Here is a 24703-nt window from a genome sequence, read left to right as displayed (position 1 = left end):
ACTTGCCCATCTGATCTGGTTAATACAGGGTGGCTTAACTAGACTAACACAGGGCTAGACTCCTGACTTACTCCTCTTCCCAGTATAACATGTCATCTTATGGTATACCTGTAACTCAACACGTGGATACCCAAATCCCCACTTAGTCAAGACTCTTAGGGAGGAGAACTCAGAAAAAAACTCAGGGAAAACACATTTTTCTGAGGCTGAAGTGCAAAATGAAACTTCCGAAGTCTTCGCGTGGTGGAGGTGGAGAGGAGCCACCAGCAGAGCACCAGGAAGCCTGTGTGAGGATGCCTTAAGTCCATCCTGTCACATCACTTCAAACCCTACTGTGATCTCCTTCAAAGAACTTTTTAAACCACGCTGCTTTGATATATGTGTAGTGTAGACCCAGTTACAAGAGACAAAACCACAAGACCATTATCTGCACTTCAAAGCCAGCATAAAAATATAAGTGTAGGTAAGCTCTAAAATTGCCACCCTAAGTCTCAAATCCCAAACACTTCAAATCCTAAGTGTGGCTGCAGCTCCGTATCTGAGAAAAGAGGAAGAGATAATGTGTGTGTGTGTGTGTGTGTGTGTGAGAGAGAGAGAGAGAGACACAGTACTAAGATGATTCAGCCACAAGCAGAAAGTTCTCTCCAAAAGAGAGAAAACAAGTGACAACTGAGTACGAGGCTTTGCCTAAAGGATGAGAAAGAATATCCAAGATCATCTAAGAATGGGAGACAAAAAAATACAAATATCATGTTGTCTTCCATCATTATCCTGAAGCGAATGCATCTCCACTTGAACTCCATTCTGGAATTTTTATTATTTAAACCCAAGAGATTTCAAAGGCTGATAATAGCTCTCAAGCAGGTTTCCTGAACTATCCAATCAGAAACCCTCTAAAGTTTGGTAACAGAAAGCCCAGCTTCAGGGTCCAGGTTCCTTCTAGGATGGTCCCCAACCATCTCTAGGTGACACCCAATGCCAGTCGGACAGGACCTGAGGGGCCATTCCTCAACGCCTTCAGTCCCTTAGGCCTGCTTAAGGCTTGGGTCCAAGGAGCTGTGCATCCTTGTCAGTATCACTGATTTTAACTACAGACCTGAACAGACTGGGATATAAGGAAACACAACTGCTCCAAAACTCTGGTTCTTCTGAACCATGAAAGTACCTAATTCAGAAACTTCCAGGAAACAATTTCTTCTCTCGTCAAGAACGCAGATTTCACTCGCATAGCGGCTCAACCTGTTACCTACACACAAGTCTGCACTAAAGTGAGTAACTACTGTGAATATTCAGCGGAAGGCGCTGCCACGTGCGCCGTCGTGTCAGCTTCCCAGCGCACCGTGGCCCAGAGGGCACAGATTTCTGCTTTATGTAAATCAGAGCCTGTCACGGCATGCATGATTCACTGCTCGGGGTGTACTCTCCTGTGACGAATGAGTCCCGCTTAATTTGGCAGTGATTATGCGGGTTGCTGGCCCTCTAAACCCCTTTGAACTTGTAATTGCTGCTGGTTTAAATAATGAACATTAAGGGGAGTTGGATTCGTAAAACTGTGGATAATTACATTTTTTTTCTCTCCCCCCCTTTGTTTTGATGCAAGAGTATATTCACACACACACACACACACACACGGCCACTGATCACTGTATCATGCCAGGCTGTGATCGAAATAAACTGCAGTCTTGTTCAAGGGTTGGTCAGGGAGGGCAGATTGGAGGTGGGGGGAGAGGAGGAAGTACCAGGGGGAGCATCTGTGAGCTGTGCAAGAGGAGATCAGAAAGGCCTGGATGCTGCAGAAAAGGAGGAGCAATGGCACTCATGAATATTCATAGCTAGTCACATCTGTAGCAGGCTTGCTTTCTACCTTTCTTCCCCCTGTGCAGTGCAACATAGAACATCCGTGCAAACAAAAGGAGGGGATTTGGCAGCTTCATCAGGCTCCAGATTTGCCCACGGTGGTGACCTTTCTCTCTGTAGGCTTTTTAAATTCTACGTACGGATTTCAATTTTTTACAGTCTATAGCAGGAGATGCGGAGACCCCTTTCTCCTACCATGAAAGAAAAGCACTCCAGCCCCACAGTATTAGGAGTTGGGAGAAATCTCAGTTCCAAGGCACATGGGTGACTCCACGCCAGTCTTCCCTCCCTCCTTCTTCTTCCCTATAGTTAGTTGGTCAAATCCTCCAGTATCTTTTGATCCAGCAAAAGATTAATTTTGCTTTTATTTTGAGAAAAACAAAATGTTATTGATAGGAGACAGGAACCAAAGTTGGCCAAGTTGGCCAGCTACTACCCTCCCGGAAACAACAAAGAATGAATGATAAATTCAGCGGCCTCATGTTCAGTTTTCAAACAACGCCACTGAGAGGTATAGCTTCGCTGCTCCCATGGCGAGCTAAGCTGCTCACAGAAAGCTATCTGTTTTTGATTTCATCCTGTTTTCTCCCAGTTTTTGTTCTTTTTTTTCTATTTCAGTCTTTTTTTTTTTAACTCTACATTTTCTTTTTCCTGGTGTGAGTCGAATATCAAAGGCCAGAGCTGTTGGTCAGCCTCCAGCTTGCAAAAGCCACTCAGTGGGATGTTATTAGAACCTACGTCACAACATGGCAGACGGTGATTAATAGCAACTGTATCAACGGTAGCAACTTTAAAAAAATAAAAAAAAAGTCCCTGCAGCAGCTGAAAAGGGGGTCAGTGAAATAAAAATAAGAAATGTCTGCAAGAACTCAGGGCCCAGAAATGTTCCTGGAGAGTTCAGTACCCTGGGATTGTGTTTGACAGAAAGAAAAAAGAAATTCCTACTATTGCGCATATAATAGGAAATTTTACCTTTAACTAAGTCACTTACACTTAAAACAGCTACACATTAATTTAAAATGAAGTCTGTGTACAACTTTGGAATCATTTTATTGATGTAATGGTGTCCCCCAAAATAACTAGCAGATGGGTTTCCACCCCCTCAATGAAACACTGAAACAAATTGCAAAATTGTCAAAATTTTATCGTGAAGGCACACACTCTATAAAAAGGTTGATTTTAAATGAATTGTAAATTTGCTTCATTGCACAATATTTTTCTAAAATTATAACCGGAAAGTATTCTCTGTTTAATTTTTTAGCATATCCTTTCACAAAACACATCTGTTGTGAAGTATTTCTAATTTGTGCGAACTGCTTTTTAACAAACACACAGTTGTCACTGTGCCATCTAATGTTATTGGGGCGAAAAAGTACATTCACTCTCTTCATAATATGAAATTTGAGCTGTTTTCGATGAGGCAGACCAAGAGGAAATAATACAATTATTTGAACTCTGGATGCAAGTGACGTAAATGAGGAAGGATGGAAATCCATTCAAACTAGACAATCAAAGAGAACATGGTACTGGAGCTGGAGATGGCCAAAACTGGGGAGAAAGAAGTAACATACACAGAAAGCTTGCCAGATTATGTCTAATTAATTAGGAAGGTAGTAAGCAGATTAAAAAATAAAAATGCCACTAACCAAAGTATGTCATAAGGCTGGCCAACCCCAGCAAGGATGGAAGGTACGATGCCCTCTTAGCTTTGAGAAGTGAAAATGGAGATCACCTAGTTAGAGTCCTACATTATGCCCCATTTCTTTCTATTCTGTCCCTCCCCTCCCTTATGTGCTTATGATTAGTTCCTTCTGGGGAAATGGGATTCTACAGTGTTTAGGACAGGGGTGAGCCAATGACACCAAGAATTTGAAATTATTTCACCTTCAAGATAATTATGAAGATTAAAAAATGTGTTTCCCCCTTAAAGGGCTGATGTAATGATAAGAACTAACCTGCCCCGGTATTTAATGCAGACCCTATGGTAAAGGCTTTGCTCGTACATTATCTTCCTCCTGCATCCTGACCGCCCAAGGAGGAGGCATTATTATTAACCCCACTTGGCAGAAGAAGAAACTGAGGCTGTCAAAAGGTTAAATAACTTGCCCAAAGCAACTCAGCTAATTAGAGACACTGAAGCTTTACCCAAGTTTTCAACCTCTATGATCACTGAGTATTTTCTTTGTATTTGGAATAAAAATTCTACACACTCAAAATATCTTGCATGGTAACCTTTATGGACTAAGACAGAGCAACAAAAAACAGTGATTGGATCTAGCCTGTGTCTAAATAAGTCAAGGAATATTTTTTTCACTTCTTCACAGCATAGTGCCTTGTATATGCTCCTTGGAAGAGAGAAAAATGTACCTATCTAGCCAATAAGACTCACATCATCTCATTAGTATTTTAGATTTTTTATATTATGCAATTTCAATATAATAGGCTTATAATCTAAAATTTTCAAAGTACTATTGATTTTTGCAGAACACATAAATCATAAACATATATGCAAAAAATTCTTATTTCATTAACCCAACTGAATTATGAGAATAACATCCTACTTGTGTAGATGATTTTTTAGTCTGAGTATAAAAGGCAATACATTATTCAACTGGAATTTAGACTCCTTAAAATATCCAAGAATCCACAGACTTTTCATCCATCCATTCATTAACCAGTAAATCTATCCAAAAAATTCCGTTATAATGTACCAGTAAAACAGAAGAAATTTATGTCATCAAGATGGAAAGATGATTATAATTTGCTTTTAGGTATCTCCACTAATATCAGGGAGTGAGACACATATAATACAGAACTTCAAATCATCCTCTGTTTCTTTTCTTAAAAAGAGGCCAGGGAATGGAAAAGGAAGGCTGGAGTGCTGTGGCCCCATCTTCAATGGTTAAGCAGATTCAGGGTAATGACTATTCCAAGCATCACCCAGCAGGCCAGGTCAGATGCTGAGCGTCCCACATTAACTAAATGCATCTTCAAGCCAAGAGGACCATGCCCATATCACCCCCAGCTATAATTCACGTCCTGGTGTGGGGAGTGGAGAAAGAAGGGAAAGACTAATTATTCAGTACCAGTACTCAGTTCAAGGCACTGAGACAGGTTGCTTCACACAGTCTATTTCATCCAGCCCTCCTCCCATCCAGACAATCCTACCCATTTTACAGATGAAGACTTGGAGAAGTTGAATAATTTGTGCAAAGAAACAGTGCAAGCAAGTGGCCTCTTGTGAGTCAAACCGAAGTCCTGCCCACAAGTCTTGTCTGTGTTAAGACACTGGCCTTCCCCATTTCCCCTCTGTATGCAGTGGAGGTGTGAGGACCCAAGGGCACTGGGCAAGTCACTGTCAAAACTTTACATCTATTTTGTCCACTGCCCCTCTTCTCATTCATCTGGCCCCAGCTGTGGCAATAGAATATGCACTCTATCTACAGCACACAAATGACAATTTTAATCAGTATCTGGGAGTAGTCTTTTGTTATAGAGTCATTCCAAATACCACTTATTCAGTTAAATTGCACAGCATCCAGGAACTTAGAGTAAAAGGACCCTCTAGACCACCCATGGGGATAAACTGGGCACCCTACAGAGAAAATAAAATCTCTGGTTTGTGCCAGTGCATATGGCACTCCAGAGAGTAGAGAGTGGTGGGGGGCCAGGGGGAGGCGGCTGCACACGGGGAAGGGCAGGGCCCAAGGACAGGTCCTGCCTTAGGTGCTGCCAGGGTCTTTCCAATCGCTCGCAGCATGGATTGCAGATAGAATTCAAACAGAAGTGACAAAACCCAAAACCACAGGAGCAAACACTGGCTTTCAAGTGCTGTGGGAACAGAGACATTTGTTTAAGTAACCACTGTTTTAAAATTGCATACATAGTAACACCAAAATAAACAGCTTGCGATGCTGTTTATTTTAAGATACACAATAGTAATGTAAAGTGTGGCGTGCCCCAGATCCGGGGAGCTGGAACATAATTTACAGTTGTAGAGAGCCCTAGGAGGACTCAACCACACGCCAGGACTGTCTACTTCCTGATTAGATAACAGTGAAGGTCAGAACGCATTGCTTTCTGTGAGGCAGAGAGCAAACAAGCCACCACAAAGACCCCGCTCCTCCTGCTCGCTGTGAATTATGAATCGGGTCCTGTGGAGCGCAGGGTTTGCCAAGTCTCAGCTACAAAGCGCGTATTAATCACAGGTCCCAAGGAAGGGTCAAGAGCACAGCCTGATCAACCAGGGAGGGAGCCTGCCTGCCGACCTCAGTTCCCCCAGCCCTTCCCCTCCCTGATCTAAACACCCAAGAAGGAAAAGAAAGAGGGCGAGAAATCCTGAAAGTACACAAGCTGGTTGAGGTGCTGGAGCATATACAAAACTAAACTCGAAGATAAAACAGCTAGATCAAACCAACACTGGGCATGAGCGAAATAAGAACTCAGTTTGCGGTTTCTCGTAACCAGCTGAGTAGTCATCCTTCTTTGCTGTCCTGTCCCTCCTCCATCCAGGTGCTTTGGGAAACATTTCAGGAATTGTTATTTGGGTTTCTCTACTTCGATCTTCCACAGTATCCTAGACAGCTTTACAAGCCAAGGCCGCGTCCTCGAGGCAGGACTCGGCATCCTGGGTCCTTTGTTTCCTGTTGCCACATCCTAAGTCAACTGGCTCCTCTGCCCTCGTCCTTACCTGCTGTCATGGAATAAAAATAACTTTGATCTTTTCCACAAATGTAACTTCCACATCCTCGACCTTTTGAAACTTGAGTTTGTCCTGAAATATTGTTTCTCTAAAAACTCTCTTTTGTGGACTGAACTGTGTCCCCACAAACTTCATATGTTAAAGCCTTAATCCCCATCGTGATCGTGTTTGAAGACAGAGCTTATAGGAGGGAATTCAGGCTAAATGAGGTCATAAGGGTAGGGTCCTGATCTCGTAGGATTGGTGGACTTATAAGAAGAGGAAGAGATCCCTCTCCCTCTCTCTCTCTCTCTCTCTCCACACACACACACACACACACAATAGAAAGGCCGTGTGAGGACTCAGTACAAAGGCAGCCATTTGCAACCCAAGGAGAGAGCTCTCACCAGACACCGATGCTGCCAGCATCCTGATCTTGGACTTCCTTGACTCCAGAACTGTGAGAAAATAAACTTCTGTTGTTTTAGCCCTTTTGTCAGTGATATTTGTTACAGCAGCCTGAACTGACTGAGACACTCTCCCACTGAAGTCACCTGTTTTCTCTTCTTACCAGTCCCTCTGGAATCAGGGAAGAGAGGCCAGACTGTGGCCTCTTCCCTTTTAACTCTCACTCGCTGCTCTCAGCCCCTGACGTAAGCCTCTCCCCCGACTTTCCTCACGAAGTCCACAGCGTTTGCGGCCATTCCTCTCCACTGCTATGGGCAATGCTGATCTCTAAGCCACCTCCACTTGCCCCAGCGGCTTCTGTAGAGGCTAGAACGTTCCCTACTGCTTGCCTCTACTTCTGAAGGTTTCAATATGTATGACAAAGACCGTTCTAACATTTTGCCTCTCTTAATTCCAATGTCATCCATCTCCACTTCCCCAGCCCTGAATTTGGTCAAGCAGAGATGCTGCATTTCCAAGACCACAGACCTTAAAACGTTCCTTCCCCGCTTTTCTGTTCTCCCTCTTAATCTTCATTTGGACTTGCGCCTTCTCAGTGGGCTTCCTGTGTTCCCTCCCAGGTTCACCTTCACACTTTATTAGCCACCCTACCAAGCATGGCTATTAAAATAACACTTATTGTCTTGTATTATAAATACAGCACACATTATATAGACAATTTAGAATATATGGATAAGTATAGAGAAGAAAGTGAAAAAAGTTTACCCACCCAGCTCTCACTTCCCAAAGATAATAATCACTGCTAACATTTTCATTTGTTCTTCTATGCATATATCTGCAAATATTTTCTTTTATAAAATTGTAATCATATCATGCATACTGCCTTATCTGTTTTATTTCACCTGGTAAGATACTGAAAGATTTTTCCATATCTTGATATATTTTTGAGAATATAACTTTTAATGATTATATAATATTCCACTACAATTTCCTTTCCTATAATTAAAAGTATAGGTGTTTTCAATGTTGTATTTTCATAAATAATATCTTTATATACAACTTTGCTTAGTTTTTGTGTATGTTTCTTATTACTTCTTTATGATAAACTCCTAGAAATTAAATTACTGGATCAAAGAATAAGAATACAATTAGTAATACATATTACCAGTTTAAATTCCTGGAAGACCAGGCCAATTTTTTAGTCACTATTAAGGCAGATATTTCTTTCAACCCTGGACAGTGCTGAACACTATTTTTTTTTTTTTTTTTAGTTTTAAAAATTTTATTAAAAATAATATTTTTTGTTGCTTTAAAAATTGATTTGCTTACTAATTTCCTTGAACATTTTTTCAAATGCCTACTGGCTATCTGTAGTTCTTCTTTTGTGAATGGACCTATTCATCTGTGTCTTTTTATCTACTGCACTTTTTTCCTTACTTATTTGTTATCTTATTTATTAAGGACACTAATCCTTTGCCTGTTATATTATGTCATACATATCCTTGCCAGTTTAATGTTTGCTTTTATTTTGTGGTGTTTTCTTGACATTCAAAAGCTCTAAATTTTTATTTTTGTCTACTTAAATCTAACACTATTTTTCAGTATAGTTTCTTTGCTTTTATGCTCTGAAAGGATTTCACTAAACAAAGGAAAGAGAAATAGTGAAACCAACTTCAAAGAACTCTTAAATGAGGACCTTATTCTGATGGAGAGTACTGATTGTTTTTTCAAAAATAGTTAAACCATTAACCAAAAACCGTTTATTGAATTATTCTTATTTTCTCAGTTGATCTGAAGTGATGCCCTTAAAATTAATAAATATCTCCATACATTTGGATTAATTTGTGTATTCTTATGTTGTTCAAATGATCATTCTGCCTGTTGTGTTAGCCAGTGCCACACTTTGTAGCTTTATAATCTGTTTTAATAATAGTGCGAGGTTTCTCCCATTTTTCCTTTTCCAAAAATACCTTGAATTTTCTCAACTGTTTCATTATTCAGATGAACCACAGAATCCTTTTTCGGTCACAATTCAAGGAAAGAATATCTCATGGGAATTTTGACGTATTAGTCAGCTGTTTAAAGGTTCCTCTAACTCACCCCCCACCCCCCACCATGCTGTCAATCCCAGGCTTAGGTTTTTCCTGTTGTCTGCTTTCGCCCTCTTGCTCCTGGTTCCTGAGCTCTGCCTGGGAAAGGATGAAATGAGGTGGGGAGGGTCCATTCCAGCCTGGCCACACTGCTCTGCCTTCTCATTCGCTCTCGCTCAGTGTCCACAGTTCCTACTCACCCAGTTAGGGAAGCTCTTTTCTGAATACCCCCAGCCTTCCTGCTACTCTTTATAAAATGCATCTTTCTCCTACCCACCTTTCTACCTGTGTTTTGACCCCACCTTCACTGGCTCCCTTTTCTTGAACCTTGAATTATCCATTGTCTCCATCCCCTTCTCCCCCAACACCTACACCGCAGCCTCTCCCCCTTGCTGATGCAACATCTGATTCACCTGATCCACCTCTGCTGATTAAAGCGGTCACTCCCACACACTGTCCTCTGTTCTTCCTTTGCTCCCTCCCAACTCTGCCTGCTCACTCCTCAGTCCGTAGAATTCAGAGCTAGACCATGACCCCCAAGTGCCAACTGCCAAGGCTTGTTTTCAGTCAATATCATTGTCCTTGATCTTTCGACAGAATCTACTTCCTCTACTTTGAAACTCCTTCTCTCTTCACATGATCTGATTATGCTCCTACTAGTCTGACTTCTTTATCTCTGTTCATTACTTTCTCTCTTCCTACCTATAAATGTAGTTTTAAAAAAGCTTCTATCTTCAGATCCCTACTCTCTGTGCTCTCTTCCTTCCTTACCTTTATCCAATGCCATGCTTCCAAGAACTGCTCCTACAAAGATCCGCCCAACTCCCAAACTGTTGTCTCATCATTTCTAATGTCCATAGAGGTCCCCACCCAGATATCTGGCTTATGTATCTAAACCTAAGGCCTCAATCAATATATCCTTCCAAGCTTTCCCCACTATTACATATTTTCTACTCTTCAGCCAAAGAGGATTCTGTCTTAAGAGCTGCAGCACCCACAAATCTCTGAATGTAGAATCAAATGTAGCCTGATTTAGCAACCAGACTGAAACTATCTTCAAAAAATATTGCTAATAATAATCCCACTAGTCTCAGGCTGCAATGGGAAATCCTGCGTCTCTCATAGGATTCCACCTTCTTCAGGGTGGGCTATGAGATCGCCATTTTAGAGATGAAAAACTGCTCATCCTCAGCAGCTTGGCCAGGATGAGAAGTGGCAAGCTGGTGAACCGGTTAATTCTCAGGATGAAAAGTTTATGGACAAAGAACAAAGATGTCCAAATCTGCAAGGAGCTGGTTCCAAAACTATAACAACAGAAGGAGGCATAAATGGATTGTGAGGTTAGTTTGCTCTCATCTAGTTCTTTCTCTTAAGTTTGAGTTTCTGCAATTTCAAAAATTACTCTGACTCATGATGCCACTAATACTGCCACTGTATGCATGGTGCATGAGATGGCTTGCCCTTTTCCTTGTACATATCATGCTAACTGTAGGATGTGATGCTCATACCAAAACAGAACTTAGATCTAAAGAAATGAGTACAATATTTTCCTCTGAAGAGTGTTTCACCCATATCCAGGTTTGGGTGTCATGGAGCTAAGACAGAGCAAGTTAATTATTTCAGGGAATTATATGAAAACATGAATGAATATCATCTTATACTTGCAGAGCATTCTGCTTTTTTCAAAGGGCTATTTCTAATCTCAGCCAATCCTCAAAACAACGAGATGACAAAACCAGCACTCAGAAAATAAACTGACTTGCCCAAGATAACTCAGAGAGCAAAAGGCGGAGCTGAGACGAGGACGCTGGTCATGTAACTTTGAATTGATCCGAACTCCGCTGCTTCTGGTACGCAGAGCCTTGTAAACAGCAGGACTTTCTTCCCCCTCTGCCCCTAAATGTTTGTTTTTGTAGAGCACAGAGAATTAACAGATTGTCCTCACTATCTAAAGGTAGGAAAAGCACTGATTTGTTTATGAATTCCAAACATTTCCATTGCCTGCACCAATCATGGCCAACCATAGACTCAGAAGAATTTAAGCAGCCCCTTCTATTTAATTGATTATACATACATTTCAAACAAGAAGGGGGGATATTTGGGACAGACACTGACAAGAGAGTATGAATATAAGAACCAAAGAGAACTAAGTCACATTTTTCTTTAAACTTGCTAAGAAAGAAAGAAAGAAAGAAAGAAAGAAAGAAGAAAGAAAGAAAGAAAGAAAGAAAGAAAGGAAGGAAGGAAGGAAGGAAGGAAGGAAGGAAGGAAGGAAGGAAGGAAGGAAGAAAGAAAGAAAGAAAGTTCAAGCTATTTTGAAAGGATTCCCAGGCTGGTAACAAAGGTCATATTAAAAACTAATGCCTTTCCACATGGTCATATTTGATTATCACTTAAGCAGTTCACCAGCAAACATAAAAGCTTCAGGATTAAGCAATAAGAGGGGTCTTCATCAACGTGCCATCAAGTAATCGGTGGGATTTTGCCACATGGGTTTAAACTTATGGTTTCCTAGAAACTAATGCAAAAACTAAACTGAGTTTATAATTCACTAATAATGATCTCATATTGCCCATGCATTCTCACCAATTTTTTTAAAAATTAAATTCACTGAGAGGCAGGGTTTAAAACAAGTGTAAAGACTCACAAGCTGCCTGCAGGTATCTTGAAACACTGAAATGGAGCCTGTAACTTTTCACCATGGGGAAAAAGATAAGGCTGCTTTTATAAAGATTTCCAACATGTCACCAAACCTACAGGGAATAATCCGGCAGTCACATCTTCTGTCTGATAAAAGCCTTTTTCTTTTTGAAAGACTAGTGTAGCATCACCCCCAGTACACTTGGTTTGCTTATTGTTGGCTTATGACAGGGTCACACCAGGTGTCCCAGGGTCAGAGATAAGCCATTTTACAACTGTAGTGTGACCGAAGTTATGGGATTACCTTTTTCTAAATTATTAGTAATGGAATTACCAGATATTTCCAAGGCAAAATGAATTCTGGAATACCTGTGAATGTAGGGGAATGATGCAATAAGTAATTCTTTCTAGATGGTTAATAATTTGATAATAAACATTAAAATTAAGAGCAGCAACAAAATTTGGTGCTGGGATTAACAAAGGTGGATCTCCATTATCTGGCTATGTTAGGCAAATCAGATATCAGTAACTTAGAGGGCAGGGTGGTCGGAAGAGGGCTGATTTAGTGGCTCATGTTAATTTTCTATACTGCTCAGGATAACTAGCTAACATATTCTTTTCATTTCCTGTCATCACAGAATACCACAATAATAATCTCTTGAGTTGTAATTTTTCTTTTTGTGGACAATCAAGTCAGAGTCAACAAATATTCATGTTATCTATTATAACCAAGAAGAAAAACCATAGTTTAAGAAAAATTATCTGCCATTATATTGTGACTTAACAACTTATCCACTATTAGATAAAAACAACTTAAATGAATTCTGGCAGATTTGGGACTTGGCAGTTCAAAATATGCATAGCAAATGTAAAAGCATGAAAACGGCATTACTATTATGTTTTAAGAGGATAATACACCTTTAAAGGGTGCCAGTGATTGCGCTGCACACTGTAAACAACTGCTGCCAATCAGGGTAGAAAGTGGTGCGCAGCACATCAATGGAATATGGCAAACGCCATTCAGCCAATCCAACGCTTCCTACCCAAGTCACTATTCCTTCGTGGGGGCAGTGGGGCTGGCTATCATCTTTGCACTTCATAATCTGCTTCAAATTGCAAAAACAGACCACAGCACAGAGAAGGCAGGGCATTTCCAGGAGTCCTCTAAAATCTGTGCAGTAACAGTCTCTAAAATCAAAATTAATCCTGAACATTAAGGTCACTATTATGACCCTGTCCTGCAGCAAAGCTGAGGAACAGTGAGTGTTCTCATAACCTCATCAAAACAGACTTTAATTCCCAACAACTCCACCTCCCTACAGAAGACACTTGCAAACTGTGGTCATGTGGAATGAAGAAATGGAAATTTTCTCTGTGATCTGAATGAATATTCACGGGTTTCACTAAACAGCATTTAATGGCACCGTATTCTTGGAGTTTTTAAATAGCTGAATATTCAGATATGCACATGCCTCCTATTTTCTTTTATTCAAGGGTCCTCAATTCTCCATCTCCTTGAATTCTTTAACGTATTTTTAAACAATTATACTTAGAGTGATAGTTTATGAAATTGGGTGCTAAACTTTGAGCTAATGATTATTTTAGTTTCTTTCTGATGGTAATTTAATAAGCATTTCATTCTTCAATCTCCTTCAGTTACTAATTTTTAAAACGTGTCTGTCAGCTAGTAGCTCGTAATTTGGGACTTAATATTCCAAGTCTATCTCAGTGAATTTTTCTTTAAACAGGATGGTCTGATACATACTTTTGAAATGTCTTGGCCAGATGTTTTTGCATGGAGGCGACCACACATCCCATCATTCCCATGAGAGGCCACTGCCGCCGCCCATACTGGAGACTTTACCGCAAAGTCATTCAGAATGTGGACAAAGGCTGCTGAATCCCAAATACATCAGGCTTTCTGATGCAGAACCCCTCATAATCCAATTCTAAATACCAAATTGGGATGATAAGTGAAAGGTTATGACACAGTGGTGTGCATTTTTTTTTTTGCCCCTCAAGAGAGACAAAGTCAATTTAGTTGCAATTTCATTTCTTCTAGAGGAGTTTCTAGGATTCAACATAACATTAAATTTTTGGCCTGTCTCTTTAATTTGAGAAATTGTAAAAACGACGACAGATGGCACACAGAATTGACTTATGTCCTCTATTCTTTACTGAAGAAGGGAGTGCATGGAAACTTTGATAAAGGCAGAAGCTACAGCACACAGGTTGCTATTAAAATTATCTAGTGGCTCTTTGGACAGCTAGGATCAGAATACTCAAACTTTCTTTTTTAGACATTCTTTTTTTTTTTTAGGGGAGCAATTAGGTTTATTTATTTATTTATTTATTTATTTTTAATGGAGGTACTGGGGATTGAACCCAGGACCTTGTACATGCTAAGCACATAGTCTGCCACTGAGCTATACCCTCCCCACAAGACATTCTTTAAAACCAACAATGTTGTAGGTTGCCAGTGGTGATCATAGCCCCGACATTCAATGCCCTCCTGTCCCAACAAGAACATGATGGATGCGCCATTAACTCTGAGCCTCGGCAACCTCTGAAATTACCACTATTCCCACCCCAATCTCCCGCCCCTACCCCTCAAAATCATTATGAAATAGGAAGAACACTCAAGCTTACAGTTAATTGGAAACATTGCAAGAGAAGAGGAATGCTTAGGACAGCATGTCCACGGGAAAATAAATCACCCAGCATTGTTATTTAATGCATTGTGACATCATTTCCTGAAATTAAACAGAGATGACACCAATTCAGACGGTCTCCAGTGTAAGGTTCCATTCAAATAATTCACAGATGTTTTCTCCTGGCAAGCGGAGAAACAATGCTAAGGCTACGACTCTGGGCAGCCTCACTCAGCTGCGTGTGTGCAGGAAGCTTTTCTGCTGGTGTTTTGCAGCTGTGTGTTCTGCATGTGCCTTTCCACACAAGCATGTCTCAGGCCATGAGCCCCACCTGTAGACCATGCACATCTGTATCTCTGGATGTGCGAAAGGCCATCTCTCACTGTGTAAGTAAGGCCAACATTTTATATTTGGTATTAATTTGGCCTTTAGCAATCAGTGTTAAAGTAGACTGATCTCAGAATCATGAGGGCACTAATTTCCAAGTAGAAATAACTAATGTCCCTGAAATACTGATTCAGTTAACCACTTGAGGCCCTTAAAAATATGTCTAATGATGGAAATGATCACAGTGTCACCATGGATACCCTGGTTGAAATGGACAAGCGGAGACAGGCAGCACCACACTGCTCACCCATGGTGATCTCATGAGGAGCTAAAGGCCTCAAGCTGCTGGAATCCCAAGCACCCAACCAAAAACCAAAGCACCTGACACGTGTGCAGGACATTACAGTTTACAAACTGCCCACATCATCTGAGCCTCACAGCAACCCAACCAGCCAAGCTGAGGGCATATTTATTCTTTTCATTCTGTAGGTACAGAAATAGGTTCAGTGGTTGAATAGCTCATCCAGGACCACAGAGCTTAAACTCAAGTCTAATTGCACATCCAGGGACCCTTTTTAAAACCTCATACTGTGCTGTCTCTCAGAGGGCCTACACCCAGGATTCTGTTCTCATACTGGGACCCTTAAGAGGAAGAGGAGCCTTCTCTATCAAAAGGAGGCCCCAGGGGAGGCATCCTGAACTAGTCCACAGCAAGTTTCTTCTTTACATCTCACCTCATCCCAGAAGGCTCACCAGGATTCCCTGGCTTTCCATGGGCACCAGGACTCTTTGATGCCATCACCAAGCATCACTGGGCAGCTGTCTGATGGTCATAATATGGCTCTAGTAGGTGGAGGTCAGACTATGTTCTCTCCTGTTGAGGGGCCTTTGGGACTGGTTTGGCAAAGCCATTCTCTCCAGCTCACACAGTTCCAGGAAAGTATGTGGTAATTTTGGTTGCCCACTTCTACTGGTAGCCATGCAACTAGATTAAAATATGAATTATAGTTATTTTGTATTAAGTACTTATTACAAGAGCCAGGCGTGGAGCTGAATGCTATACAGAGTCTCATTTAATCCCTGCAAGGTTGGTTCTAAAATTATTCCCATTCTACAGATATGGAAAGTGAGGTCCAGAAAGGGTAAACGCTCAAGATCAAAAATCTACTGTGTTACAGATTCCAATCCCTGTGCTGTTAATCTTGACACTGTATTGCCTCATTGAGAAAAGAAACTATCACTGTGTTGTCTCATTGAGAAAAGAAGCTATCTGCATCTATACAAGAGGAAGAGAACTAGTTAAAAGGCAAAATAGTCTAGTCTGGCTCCTCCTCCCTCCATTGATATCCCTCTCTCTCTCCCTCTCTCATTTGTGTGTTTGTGCATGTATGTGTGTGTGTGTGTGTGTGTGTACACACATTTAATAAAAAATCTGAGATGCCTAGGTTGACTGTCATATGGTCTTGATGAATTTACTGGAGAAGAAATATATTTCTCTAACATAACATGGAGCTGTATTTACTCATAACTTGGGTGCACTATCTCTGTAGGACAATATGCCTTAAGATACCTGTTAGTTGCCACAAAATCCCATAAAACAAACTCTAATGAGAGAGGCGTGAAACCCGTGCAACACCTGAGAGGCAGGCTCCATTCTGCTCCCTTACCGCCAGAGAAATGGAGGGAGAAAGCATTTTGCCACGAACAAAGGGCAGAGTTTTTAGAGCCTGCAGTTTCAAGAAGGCTGTGTGATACTATATCACTTTAAAGTAAATTCGCTTCTGATTCTGCACACATATCTTTAAAAGAAGTCAGTCCCACTTCCGCTGAGTGTAAGCTTTATCCCTCTGTTTTCAAATAAGAAAAACTTTCGGCAGAACCCGGGATGAGCAAGTCGTGCCTCTGTGCGTGAGCCTTCCTGTTTTCATTCCAGGATCAAATATATTCTTTGCGGCACAACTAGGGGAGCTCTTGAAGGCGGCAAGTGGAGGTGCCTGAGAGCCTAATTGAGCACACCAAGGGCTTCTCGGCGTGGAGGAGTTTTTCACGGTTATGAATAAGCCGTCAGCCCGGGTATTATTTCTTGCTGTTTCTTTCTTTAACTATCTTTGAAGTCAAATAAAAACAGTTGTAATGGCAGGCTTACTTTTATGCTATCATAATCTCCATGTGTTAGTGAAAGGAATATACTTCCCTAGGATTTCCCAAAGTTTTTTTTTTTTTTTTTTTTTTTTTGCCATTGGGTACTTTCCAGCAAAAGCACATATATTCCAACAGATTCTTTCTTCGATCCTCCCTAGATTCCTTAGCCTGAGAAGGCAGGCAGAGCCGCCCACCAATAGAACAGAGGCTAACAGTATACCCGATGTTTCCACTAGTTGAATTTCTAAAAAATATTTATATGGACTCATTTCCTTAAAATTATTGTGAGGCTTTAAATATTTATATGGATTCATTTCCTTAAAATTACTGTGACGTTTAAAGAACATTTTGGAAACTGGTACTTAGAAACTAGAAACTAGTTAGCCTCAGACTTAAGTTCCAAGTGCTAAACTCAGAATATGGAAATTCCTCAATGCTTCAAATAGTTTTTTTTTTTTAATGCCATTTTGGATTTAGTTTAAATATTTTCCTCAATATAATCAATTCACTGTGAGCATATTACCTTTTCCCCTAAAGCTGGTGGTGCACAGGAATTTGAGAGACTGTTTTAACTGTTACAGTTGTAGTGGAACTTGTTCTTCCAAGAAAACTGAAGGTTAATGATTTTTGTCATATTGAGACTAAGACTTAACAATTGCTACAGTTGGCCTTTGTTGAGGTGGGGTTCTTTTTTTCTGGGCCTTTTGAGGTATTCAGAATAGGTGACAATAGCTTGCAGTTGAGAACATATGTAGAGAGACCCCTGTGGCTTATTGGAAAAAGTTGCTTCATGCTGGTTGGGTGTTAGGAAAAAAAAAAATACAACCAGAGTTCTTTTATGTTCTGCTAGTTAATGAATGCATGAATGTCAAAATGGGCCAATGGCCCATTCAGGGGGCAAAGCCTCAGCAGCCCCCTTCTTTAAGAACACATCCTGAGATGCAAAATACATTTGCTTAACAAATTAAAATAATGAGATAATTCAATTAGCTTCTTTTTAAAAAAAAGAAAGAAAAAAGGGTACATCGGGGATTATTGTAATACAAGAACAGGTCATACTGCACAAAAGGGAACAAACCAGTTTGAAATAATGTTAAAGAGACTACTAATGAAGGAATGCACATTGAATCATGCACTTGTAAAGAAATTTACATGAAATAATAATTTAGACTACATCTATTTTCAGTGAGCTACAGCCAACATTTCACTTTGAAAGTTGAAATTAATTAAATGACAGAAAAATATAGTAGGGCATCTCTATTTCCAAGGACTTCCTCATGCCTGTTAGTGCGGGTAAGAAAAGGAGTCTAAATTAACATGTCGCTAGTTAGGGGTCTCTATTCTCGGTTTCTGCGCCCAGAATTATAGCCGAGTAAATCTTTCAGCTCATTAAAGATCGGAAAGTAAAAGTTTTACAGGACCATCCTCATCAAAGTTACTGAACCTCTTCTCTGCAGTTGGGGTGAAGTCTGGATGAAGAGGGAAGGTATTTGCAAAGAGAAAGCTGAGAATTTCCTTACATACAAGGGAAGGTGCAGGAAAGGCAGGGGAGGGGAGCAGAGAGAAGGACTGAGAGACAAAGCCAGTGGGAAAAGTAATGAAAGGAGCATGTTGTGAAAGAAGGTCACGGGGAGGAGGAAAAAACAGCACTTAATGGCAAATAAGAAGGAAGGGGGACGAGGATCCAGAGGAGAGGACGACCTGGGGCAGACCTGACGGCTGGGGCAGAGCGCTGCTTGGAACGTTCTAAGTGGAACCAAAACACACGAGTGCGGGAAAGGAGCCTGCAATGTGCACATCCTGGGTCGTGCCCCATGTCCCTCTCATCTGAAAAACGGGGAAATGGAAGGTCCAGGGAACTTAATGGACTTGACTAAGGTTCAGCCAGGACACAGGAAAACTGAACTCAAAATGACGGTTTCCCGACTCCCTAGCTCAGCATATTTGGGTCTTCTCTCCCTACTCCAAGGACAGGCATGAATTAAAATTTTCAGCTGGACAGTGAATTCTGCACAAAGCCTGGTGCACATTTATCTAGATGAAAGCACCTCGGGGTGGGAAGAAGGTCCTGCATGGGACCACCACAAGGACCCCCCAGGAATCACTGGCCACACACTATTCCTCACCGGTGGCCCTGGTGCGCAGTGGGTTCAGTGCAGGACAGGGAGATGGGAGCTAATCCGTCAACAGGACGAGGCAGGAGGTGCAGCTGGGCTCTGGACACTCTGTGGGAGATTCAAGGCACAGAACCCCGGGTGGTGAAGGAGAGACTTGGCTTTGAGAGAGGTGCAAACAAAGTCTCCTCTATTCGGAAAGGTTGGGGGACAGGAAAATTTTAGAACAAGTAAAGCAAACAGCACTTTGCTTCTCCATATTCCTCCCCTTTGACGCTGAACGTTTTGATGGCAGAGGTTGTGAGATTGATATGATAGCTGTTAAAGGTGATCATGATTTTAGCAGAGTCATCATAATGGGGTAGAAAACGCACAGAGCTGGGGACAAGGAAGGCTGGGGTCCAGATTGCAGCTGGACCTTGAGCCAATCACTTCCTTTTCTGAGTCTGAGTTTCCTGGTTTGTAAACAAAGCAGCTGAATTCACTAAGATTCTGCTGTTCTGTGAAGTTGGTTTTGATGGTTGAGGGGTTGAAAATACATGGAGACATTTGTCTGGAAAGCAACCGCTGAAGTTTTTATTTTCTACACAGAGGGAGGAAACCTGACAGGTGAGCTGGAGGGGAGGAGGCGCCTGCCTGCCATCCCCTCGCCCCTGCCCTGCCTTTCTTAGTTGCTACTCTAACCAAACAAACCTTTGGTTAAAAATGAGAAAGCCCTCCCCTCACACTCATTCGACTTCCAAATTAAAAACATTTTACAGGTTAGTAAATCTCCAGCTGAGGTGATGTAGCAAAGAACAGCTGTGAAGTAATTTTGATAATGATGAGAATAATAACCACATGGCAAGGTTCAGGGCTTTGCTGTTGCAGCTTCAGTGCTTCTGAATAGATAAAAGTGATTAAATACTCCTGATTATCCCTGACCAATATGTAATGGATTTACAGCCCTTTCAATTAGTCAGTATTTGCTTAAGACTCATTATTTTGTCTTTGGTTAAGTAATCAGCCCAGAGACTGCGTGTTCTGTCTAATTCCTCTGAGCCCAGTCAGTGCAGGGCCCTGACCTTTGAAATGGCCATAGCTGCAAGGCAAGAATAACCACTGCCACGGCAGCCTCGTTGGTTCTCCCAGCTAATCCTGACACCACGGGCCAGATCGATACACCTTAGTTTGCTACTAATGTCCTTACATCGAAATGGCCGATTTAGGAATGTGGATCTATCAGTCCGCCCTCCCTGCCACCGCTCCACCCCTTGCCCTTTGGAGCACTGCTGGGAGAGCGGGTCAGCAGCCAGCGCCATAAATAAGAGTGGAACCTTGTCCTGGACCCATGACACTGTAACTAATGTCATTCAGCACAGCAACACACACGTTGGATGATCAAAGACCTTCCGCTTTCCATGTGCTACCCTAGTTTTAAGCATCAACCTAAACAGAATGGCCCGAAAGCAACACGATAGCAAGCAACAGCCTCTGAAATCTTTACCATTTGCCCAGAATTTCCAAATGCACAGTAAAATACGAGTGCCTAGTTCCTCTGTAAAAATATCTTGTAATTTTTTTTTGACATGAGAGTCCTAGAGTCAACGGTATATATAATGACACATAAAACCGACTGCAAACAGGAGGATAAAGATAAACTGTTACTTTACAAATGTTGCACACGGTTGATCTTTTTCCGGAAGTGAACAGGATTAGGCTATAAGAAAACGGACTTGAACTGCTAAGAAAAAATCCTTAATCTCTACCTTAGAAACAAAGGCATTATAGCACCTATTACCCCTCCGCATTTGTCACAGAAACACATGACACGTCTGCAAGCTGCTTTGGCGATTAGAGTTGCATGGGATACCACAAGCGTGGACGTGCGTGGGGCAAGGTGCTTTTGCTCGCCTCCTAGAGGAGACAGTTTTTGTTGGCAGCGTAACCAACAACATTTATGGATTCATGGGCTTCTTGCAGCCGTTTCTCTTGGTTGTGGTTGCATTACCCGAAGTTGCTCTCGTACCTTTTAGCATAAATAAGTTACTTATGTATACTTTTTAGGGCTAGATCATTTTGAATAAAGTCCATTCCTGACCTACTGAGACAAACTCCTCCTTTCTACAGGGTGCGCTTTGGGTGGCGCCATTTGGTAAAACCTTGGCTGCTCTGTTAGCCATTAGATTCAAGAAAGGGAAAATAGGCATCTTATTTTTAAAAAATCTGTATGAGCCCGTCTAACTTGCTACAAGAAGGCAAACAACAAAACTTTTTTTTTCTCTTTCATCTTGACTTACTGTGAGATGCTGGAAGAGCCACGCCCTCATGATATTTGTTGCTACTTTGGGGAAAATGCCTCTTTTCTTCTGGCGTTTTTTGTCCTTGTCTGGATCGTCATCGTCACCTGTGCCAGGTGAAGCTACACTGTTGTCTAAACCATCCCCTAGTAGAAAGAAAAGAAAATACATTAGAGAAAACACAGAAAGGGGGCCAGCAACAAGGAGCCGCTAATGATGAGCTCAGCTAAGCTTGTTGAAAGAAATCCATTAAGCAGGTATATTCTCTTTCATTAATGTATAATTGGAGACACAAATATGTAAAAGACAAAATTAAACCAGGCCTCTTCAAATGTTAATTTCGTGTGGCTCCCGCTTGCCCATATCATTAATTCAATTATAATTGTGCTCCTGACACAGTGCAGTAGCTCTTTGTCAATTACAGAATCCAATGTGGGAAAACCGCCATCAGAAAACCCATTCGGTAAAAATGCATCCCCATGCCCAGAGTGAACACATACTGTAGGGTAATCAAGTTAAATGTTCTGTAGTCTATATATTCTAGGCTGCCTGCATAGGTGACAGTAACTGTGTCACTGTTCATTGCACATAACACACTGCCTGCTCAGCCCCTCCTAGAACTGTCACCTCCTAAGCATGCACATTCACACACTGCTCAGATGACCCTGGACTGAGCATCTGCATGACATGAAAACTTTTAGCTCTCTGCGCCGCTGATCATTATCATTAAAAAAAAAAAAAAAAGATACACATCAAGGTAGGGTGCTCACTTAATCAGAAGTTTCTATCAACATCTTTCTCTTCTGTGCTTTTCTCTGGCATTAATTGTGCATTAGCAAAAATCATTTACTTTTAACAGTCATAGTTATTTTTTCTTGCCCTCCGGCAAAAATGCCTTGAAAGCCTGCCTGGAGGGCATCTAAATTATGTATCTGAAAAACTCTTCTGGCAAGGCATTGCAGGACCCCTACTTTCTTAAAATTCATACGAGCACGTCTCCCTGTTTTTGGGAAGGCATCAATCAAGAGGAGCCATATATGCCATATCCCTACATTAATATTTGAACTAATAACTTTAAAAAAAGGAAAGAAACAAGATCCGACTTGTGGCATAATCAAATGCAAAATAAATGAAGAATACGGGGACAGCACTGGGGCTTTATAGATGGCTGTGTTTTCCTTGCACATCATTAGCCTGGAGCCACACGAAAGAGGAAAACAGAGAAGTGGAGAGTTTATGCTCCCTGCTGGTGTTTAAGAAGCCAGGGTCCTGGAAGGACATCTGGGAATTGCGCTGAGATGGGGGTTTTTGTAATTTAAGAATAGACATTCATTAGCAGTAAAAGCCATAAATCCCATGCTAAGTAAAAACCTTGTCCAAGAAAGCCTAAAACAATAAACTCTGTGCTCAATGTAGCCTGAGCTAGACGCTCCGCAGCGTCTGGGGGATGCTGTAGCTCCACCAGCTCATTCCCAGACCGGCTCCGTCCTCTTGGACCAGGCTACCCCGGGACATCCTGCCACGGGCCCCTCGCCTGCTAACCTGTCCCGGCTGCTAGGTGGGCTCCCCTGTACCTGTTCTTTTCCTTGCACGCCGCAAAAACCCTCAACCTTCTTTGACCAGAGAAGCAGAAAAGCCACGGCAAAGAGCTGGCAGATTAATTTTATTGACATTTCCATTTTCACTGCAATGCGATACCCTCCATCACATGGAAGAGATGACCCTCACTATTTACAGACTGACAGGCCACTTCATTACAACCACCCTGCCCCAAGGCAAAGCAGCTCCCTTCCATCTGCCCAAACACTAGAGCATGACCCCGAAGTTGCTGTTCTCTTTTTCTTTGCCGTCTGTTATGATGAAAAAAAAAAAAAAAAGTGAGTCAGAAGGACCCCAAATAGTGAAATAACTAATCAGAGTACAGGGAAACAAAAGGCATTTGACTTTTGAATACTGGCTAGATGGAGTCTAGTCTTCAAATGTCAGCCCTCCCTACACACCCAGGTACACGAGGGGGTCACCTGCATAAGGACACATACACACACACACATGCACAAGCTCGAGCAGGGACACGCGCACACGCTTTCTACCATGCCCAGGAACTGCTGCAAGGCAAATTCTCACCCACACTAATGGCTTCTGACTGCTCCTTGGCAACCCCAGCATTGTAACCTGGGTGGATGTGCTCTCCAAAATACAGACACTGGAGCCATCTCATCAGCTGTTCATGTGACACAGATGGAGAGTGGCTATTAGGAGCCAGGCAGTGGGCCTTGGGGATCTGAGGTGCTGTTCTGTAGCCTGAGGCAATTTTGAAAAGCAGTACCCGGAGATGAGGGAAAAAAAATCCACACTGCAAGTGCAAGTTTGAAGTCAGTCAGTCTGTCTGTCGACCTACCACGGAAAAAGATATCTTTGTCTCTGGATGGAAAGTTTACGTGGGCTATCAGGATGTACAGCTCAGATAATGTGTGTGTGGAATGGCTCTTCCTCCAATGTCTTCCAAATATAAAAACACACACTGTAAACAATGCCTGTGTGTATATATTTTTTCCTAAGCACATATGGTTTCTGTGTATATGTTTAAGCTGAAATTGTCAGGATTTTGTTAAAATCTCATTCAGCCTTTTTTTTTTTGATAGATTCTTTGAATATACTTATTTTAAAAGGTTAATGGCTTAATTGAAAGAAGTTCCACCAAAAAAAGCACTTGCCTTTTAACCCAATCAATGACCTTAAAAAGGAGAGACAGTGTTTTCACGGTGCCTTGTCTCTTGCTTAAAAGCAAAGAGGGCTGGTAACACGTTCAAACTATATGATTCACTACATTTAGCTCAAGAAAAAAAATATCTGGATCGAGCATCCTTTGATGACTGACAAACTAGAGAAGACAGGAGCATTACATGAATTTTAATACAAGGCTGTCCATTTCGTATAAATGTTGCAAAATATTTGAATTTGGATCAAGTGTAACAAATAATTGTGAAGAAAAGTGTGCCTATTTTTATAATAACTGCATACTAGACATTGGATTTTTACATTAACATTAGTGTTTCCATCTGCATAGAGATAGGAATTTTCTTCTCCAAATACACAATACATTTGTCTTTTCCTCCAATGGATTGTGAACCAACTCCAGCATAGAGGACTAACAACAGCATAAAGAAAAACATTTTAAAAGGCAGCTGTGTGATCTGCAACTGAAAATAAAATCAGGCAGATGATGCTAGAGTGAGTAACCCTGAAAGTGGATACTTCTTCCTCGTTTCAGGGCCAGCGTGTGCAGCGAGGAGAGGTGGCAATCCTGGGCACCTGTGCCAGATGAGTTTCTGTGCTGAAAAGGGTGTGTTCATGGGCACAGATGCAGGTGTCAAAGGAGGTATGGGAGACAATAGCAGATGTCTCAGCATCTGAAGTTAGGACTCAAAAGTGTGGAATCCTTGGGGGTAGGAAATGTATCTTATTTATCTGTTTATCCTGAGAGCACACCTCCACGTGTGAGCCAATGCAGATC

General features: G+C 41.6%; 1 protein-coding gene across 11 annotated transcripts in view; it reads right to left on the bottom strand.

Moving 5' to 3' along the window:
• MEIS2 (Meis homeobox 2) overlaps positions 1–24703 on the bottom strand; it is a 195696-nt gene that overhangs the window by 113612 nt on the left and 57381 nt on the right. For all 11 annotated transcript variants that reach the window (XM_032481536.1, XM_032481538.1, XM_032481531.1 and 8 more), the window contains one exon: positions 21190–21335. In XM_032481536.1, the coding sequence (XP_032337427.1) occupies positions 21190–21335 (146 nt within the window). The remainder of the gene's footprint in view (positions 1–21189; positions 21336–24703) is intronic.

The sequence above is a fragment of the Camelus ferus genome, chromosome 6 (genome assembly GCF_009834535.1).
Source record: "Camelus ferus isolate YT-003-E chromosome 6, BCGSAC_Cfer_1.0, whole genome shotgun sequence".
Lineage (NCBI taxonomy): Eukaryota > Metazoa > Chordata > Mammalia > Artiodactyla > Camelidae > Camelus > Camelus ferus.
The sequence above is the reverse complement of the archived record's forward strand: the minus strand, read 5'-3'. Positions and strand labels throughout refer to the sequence as shown.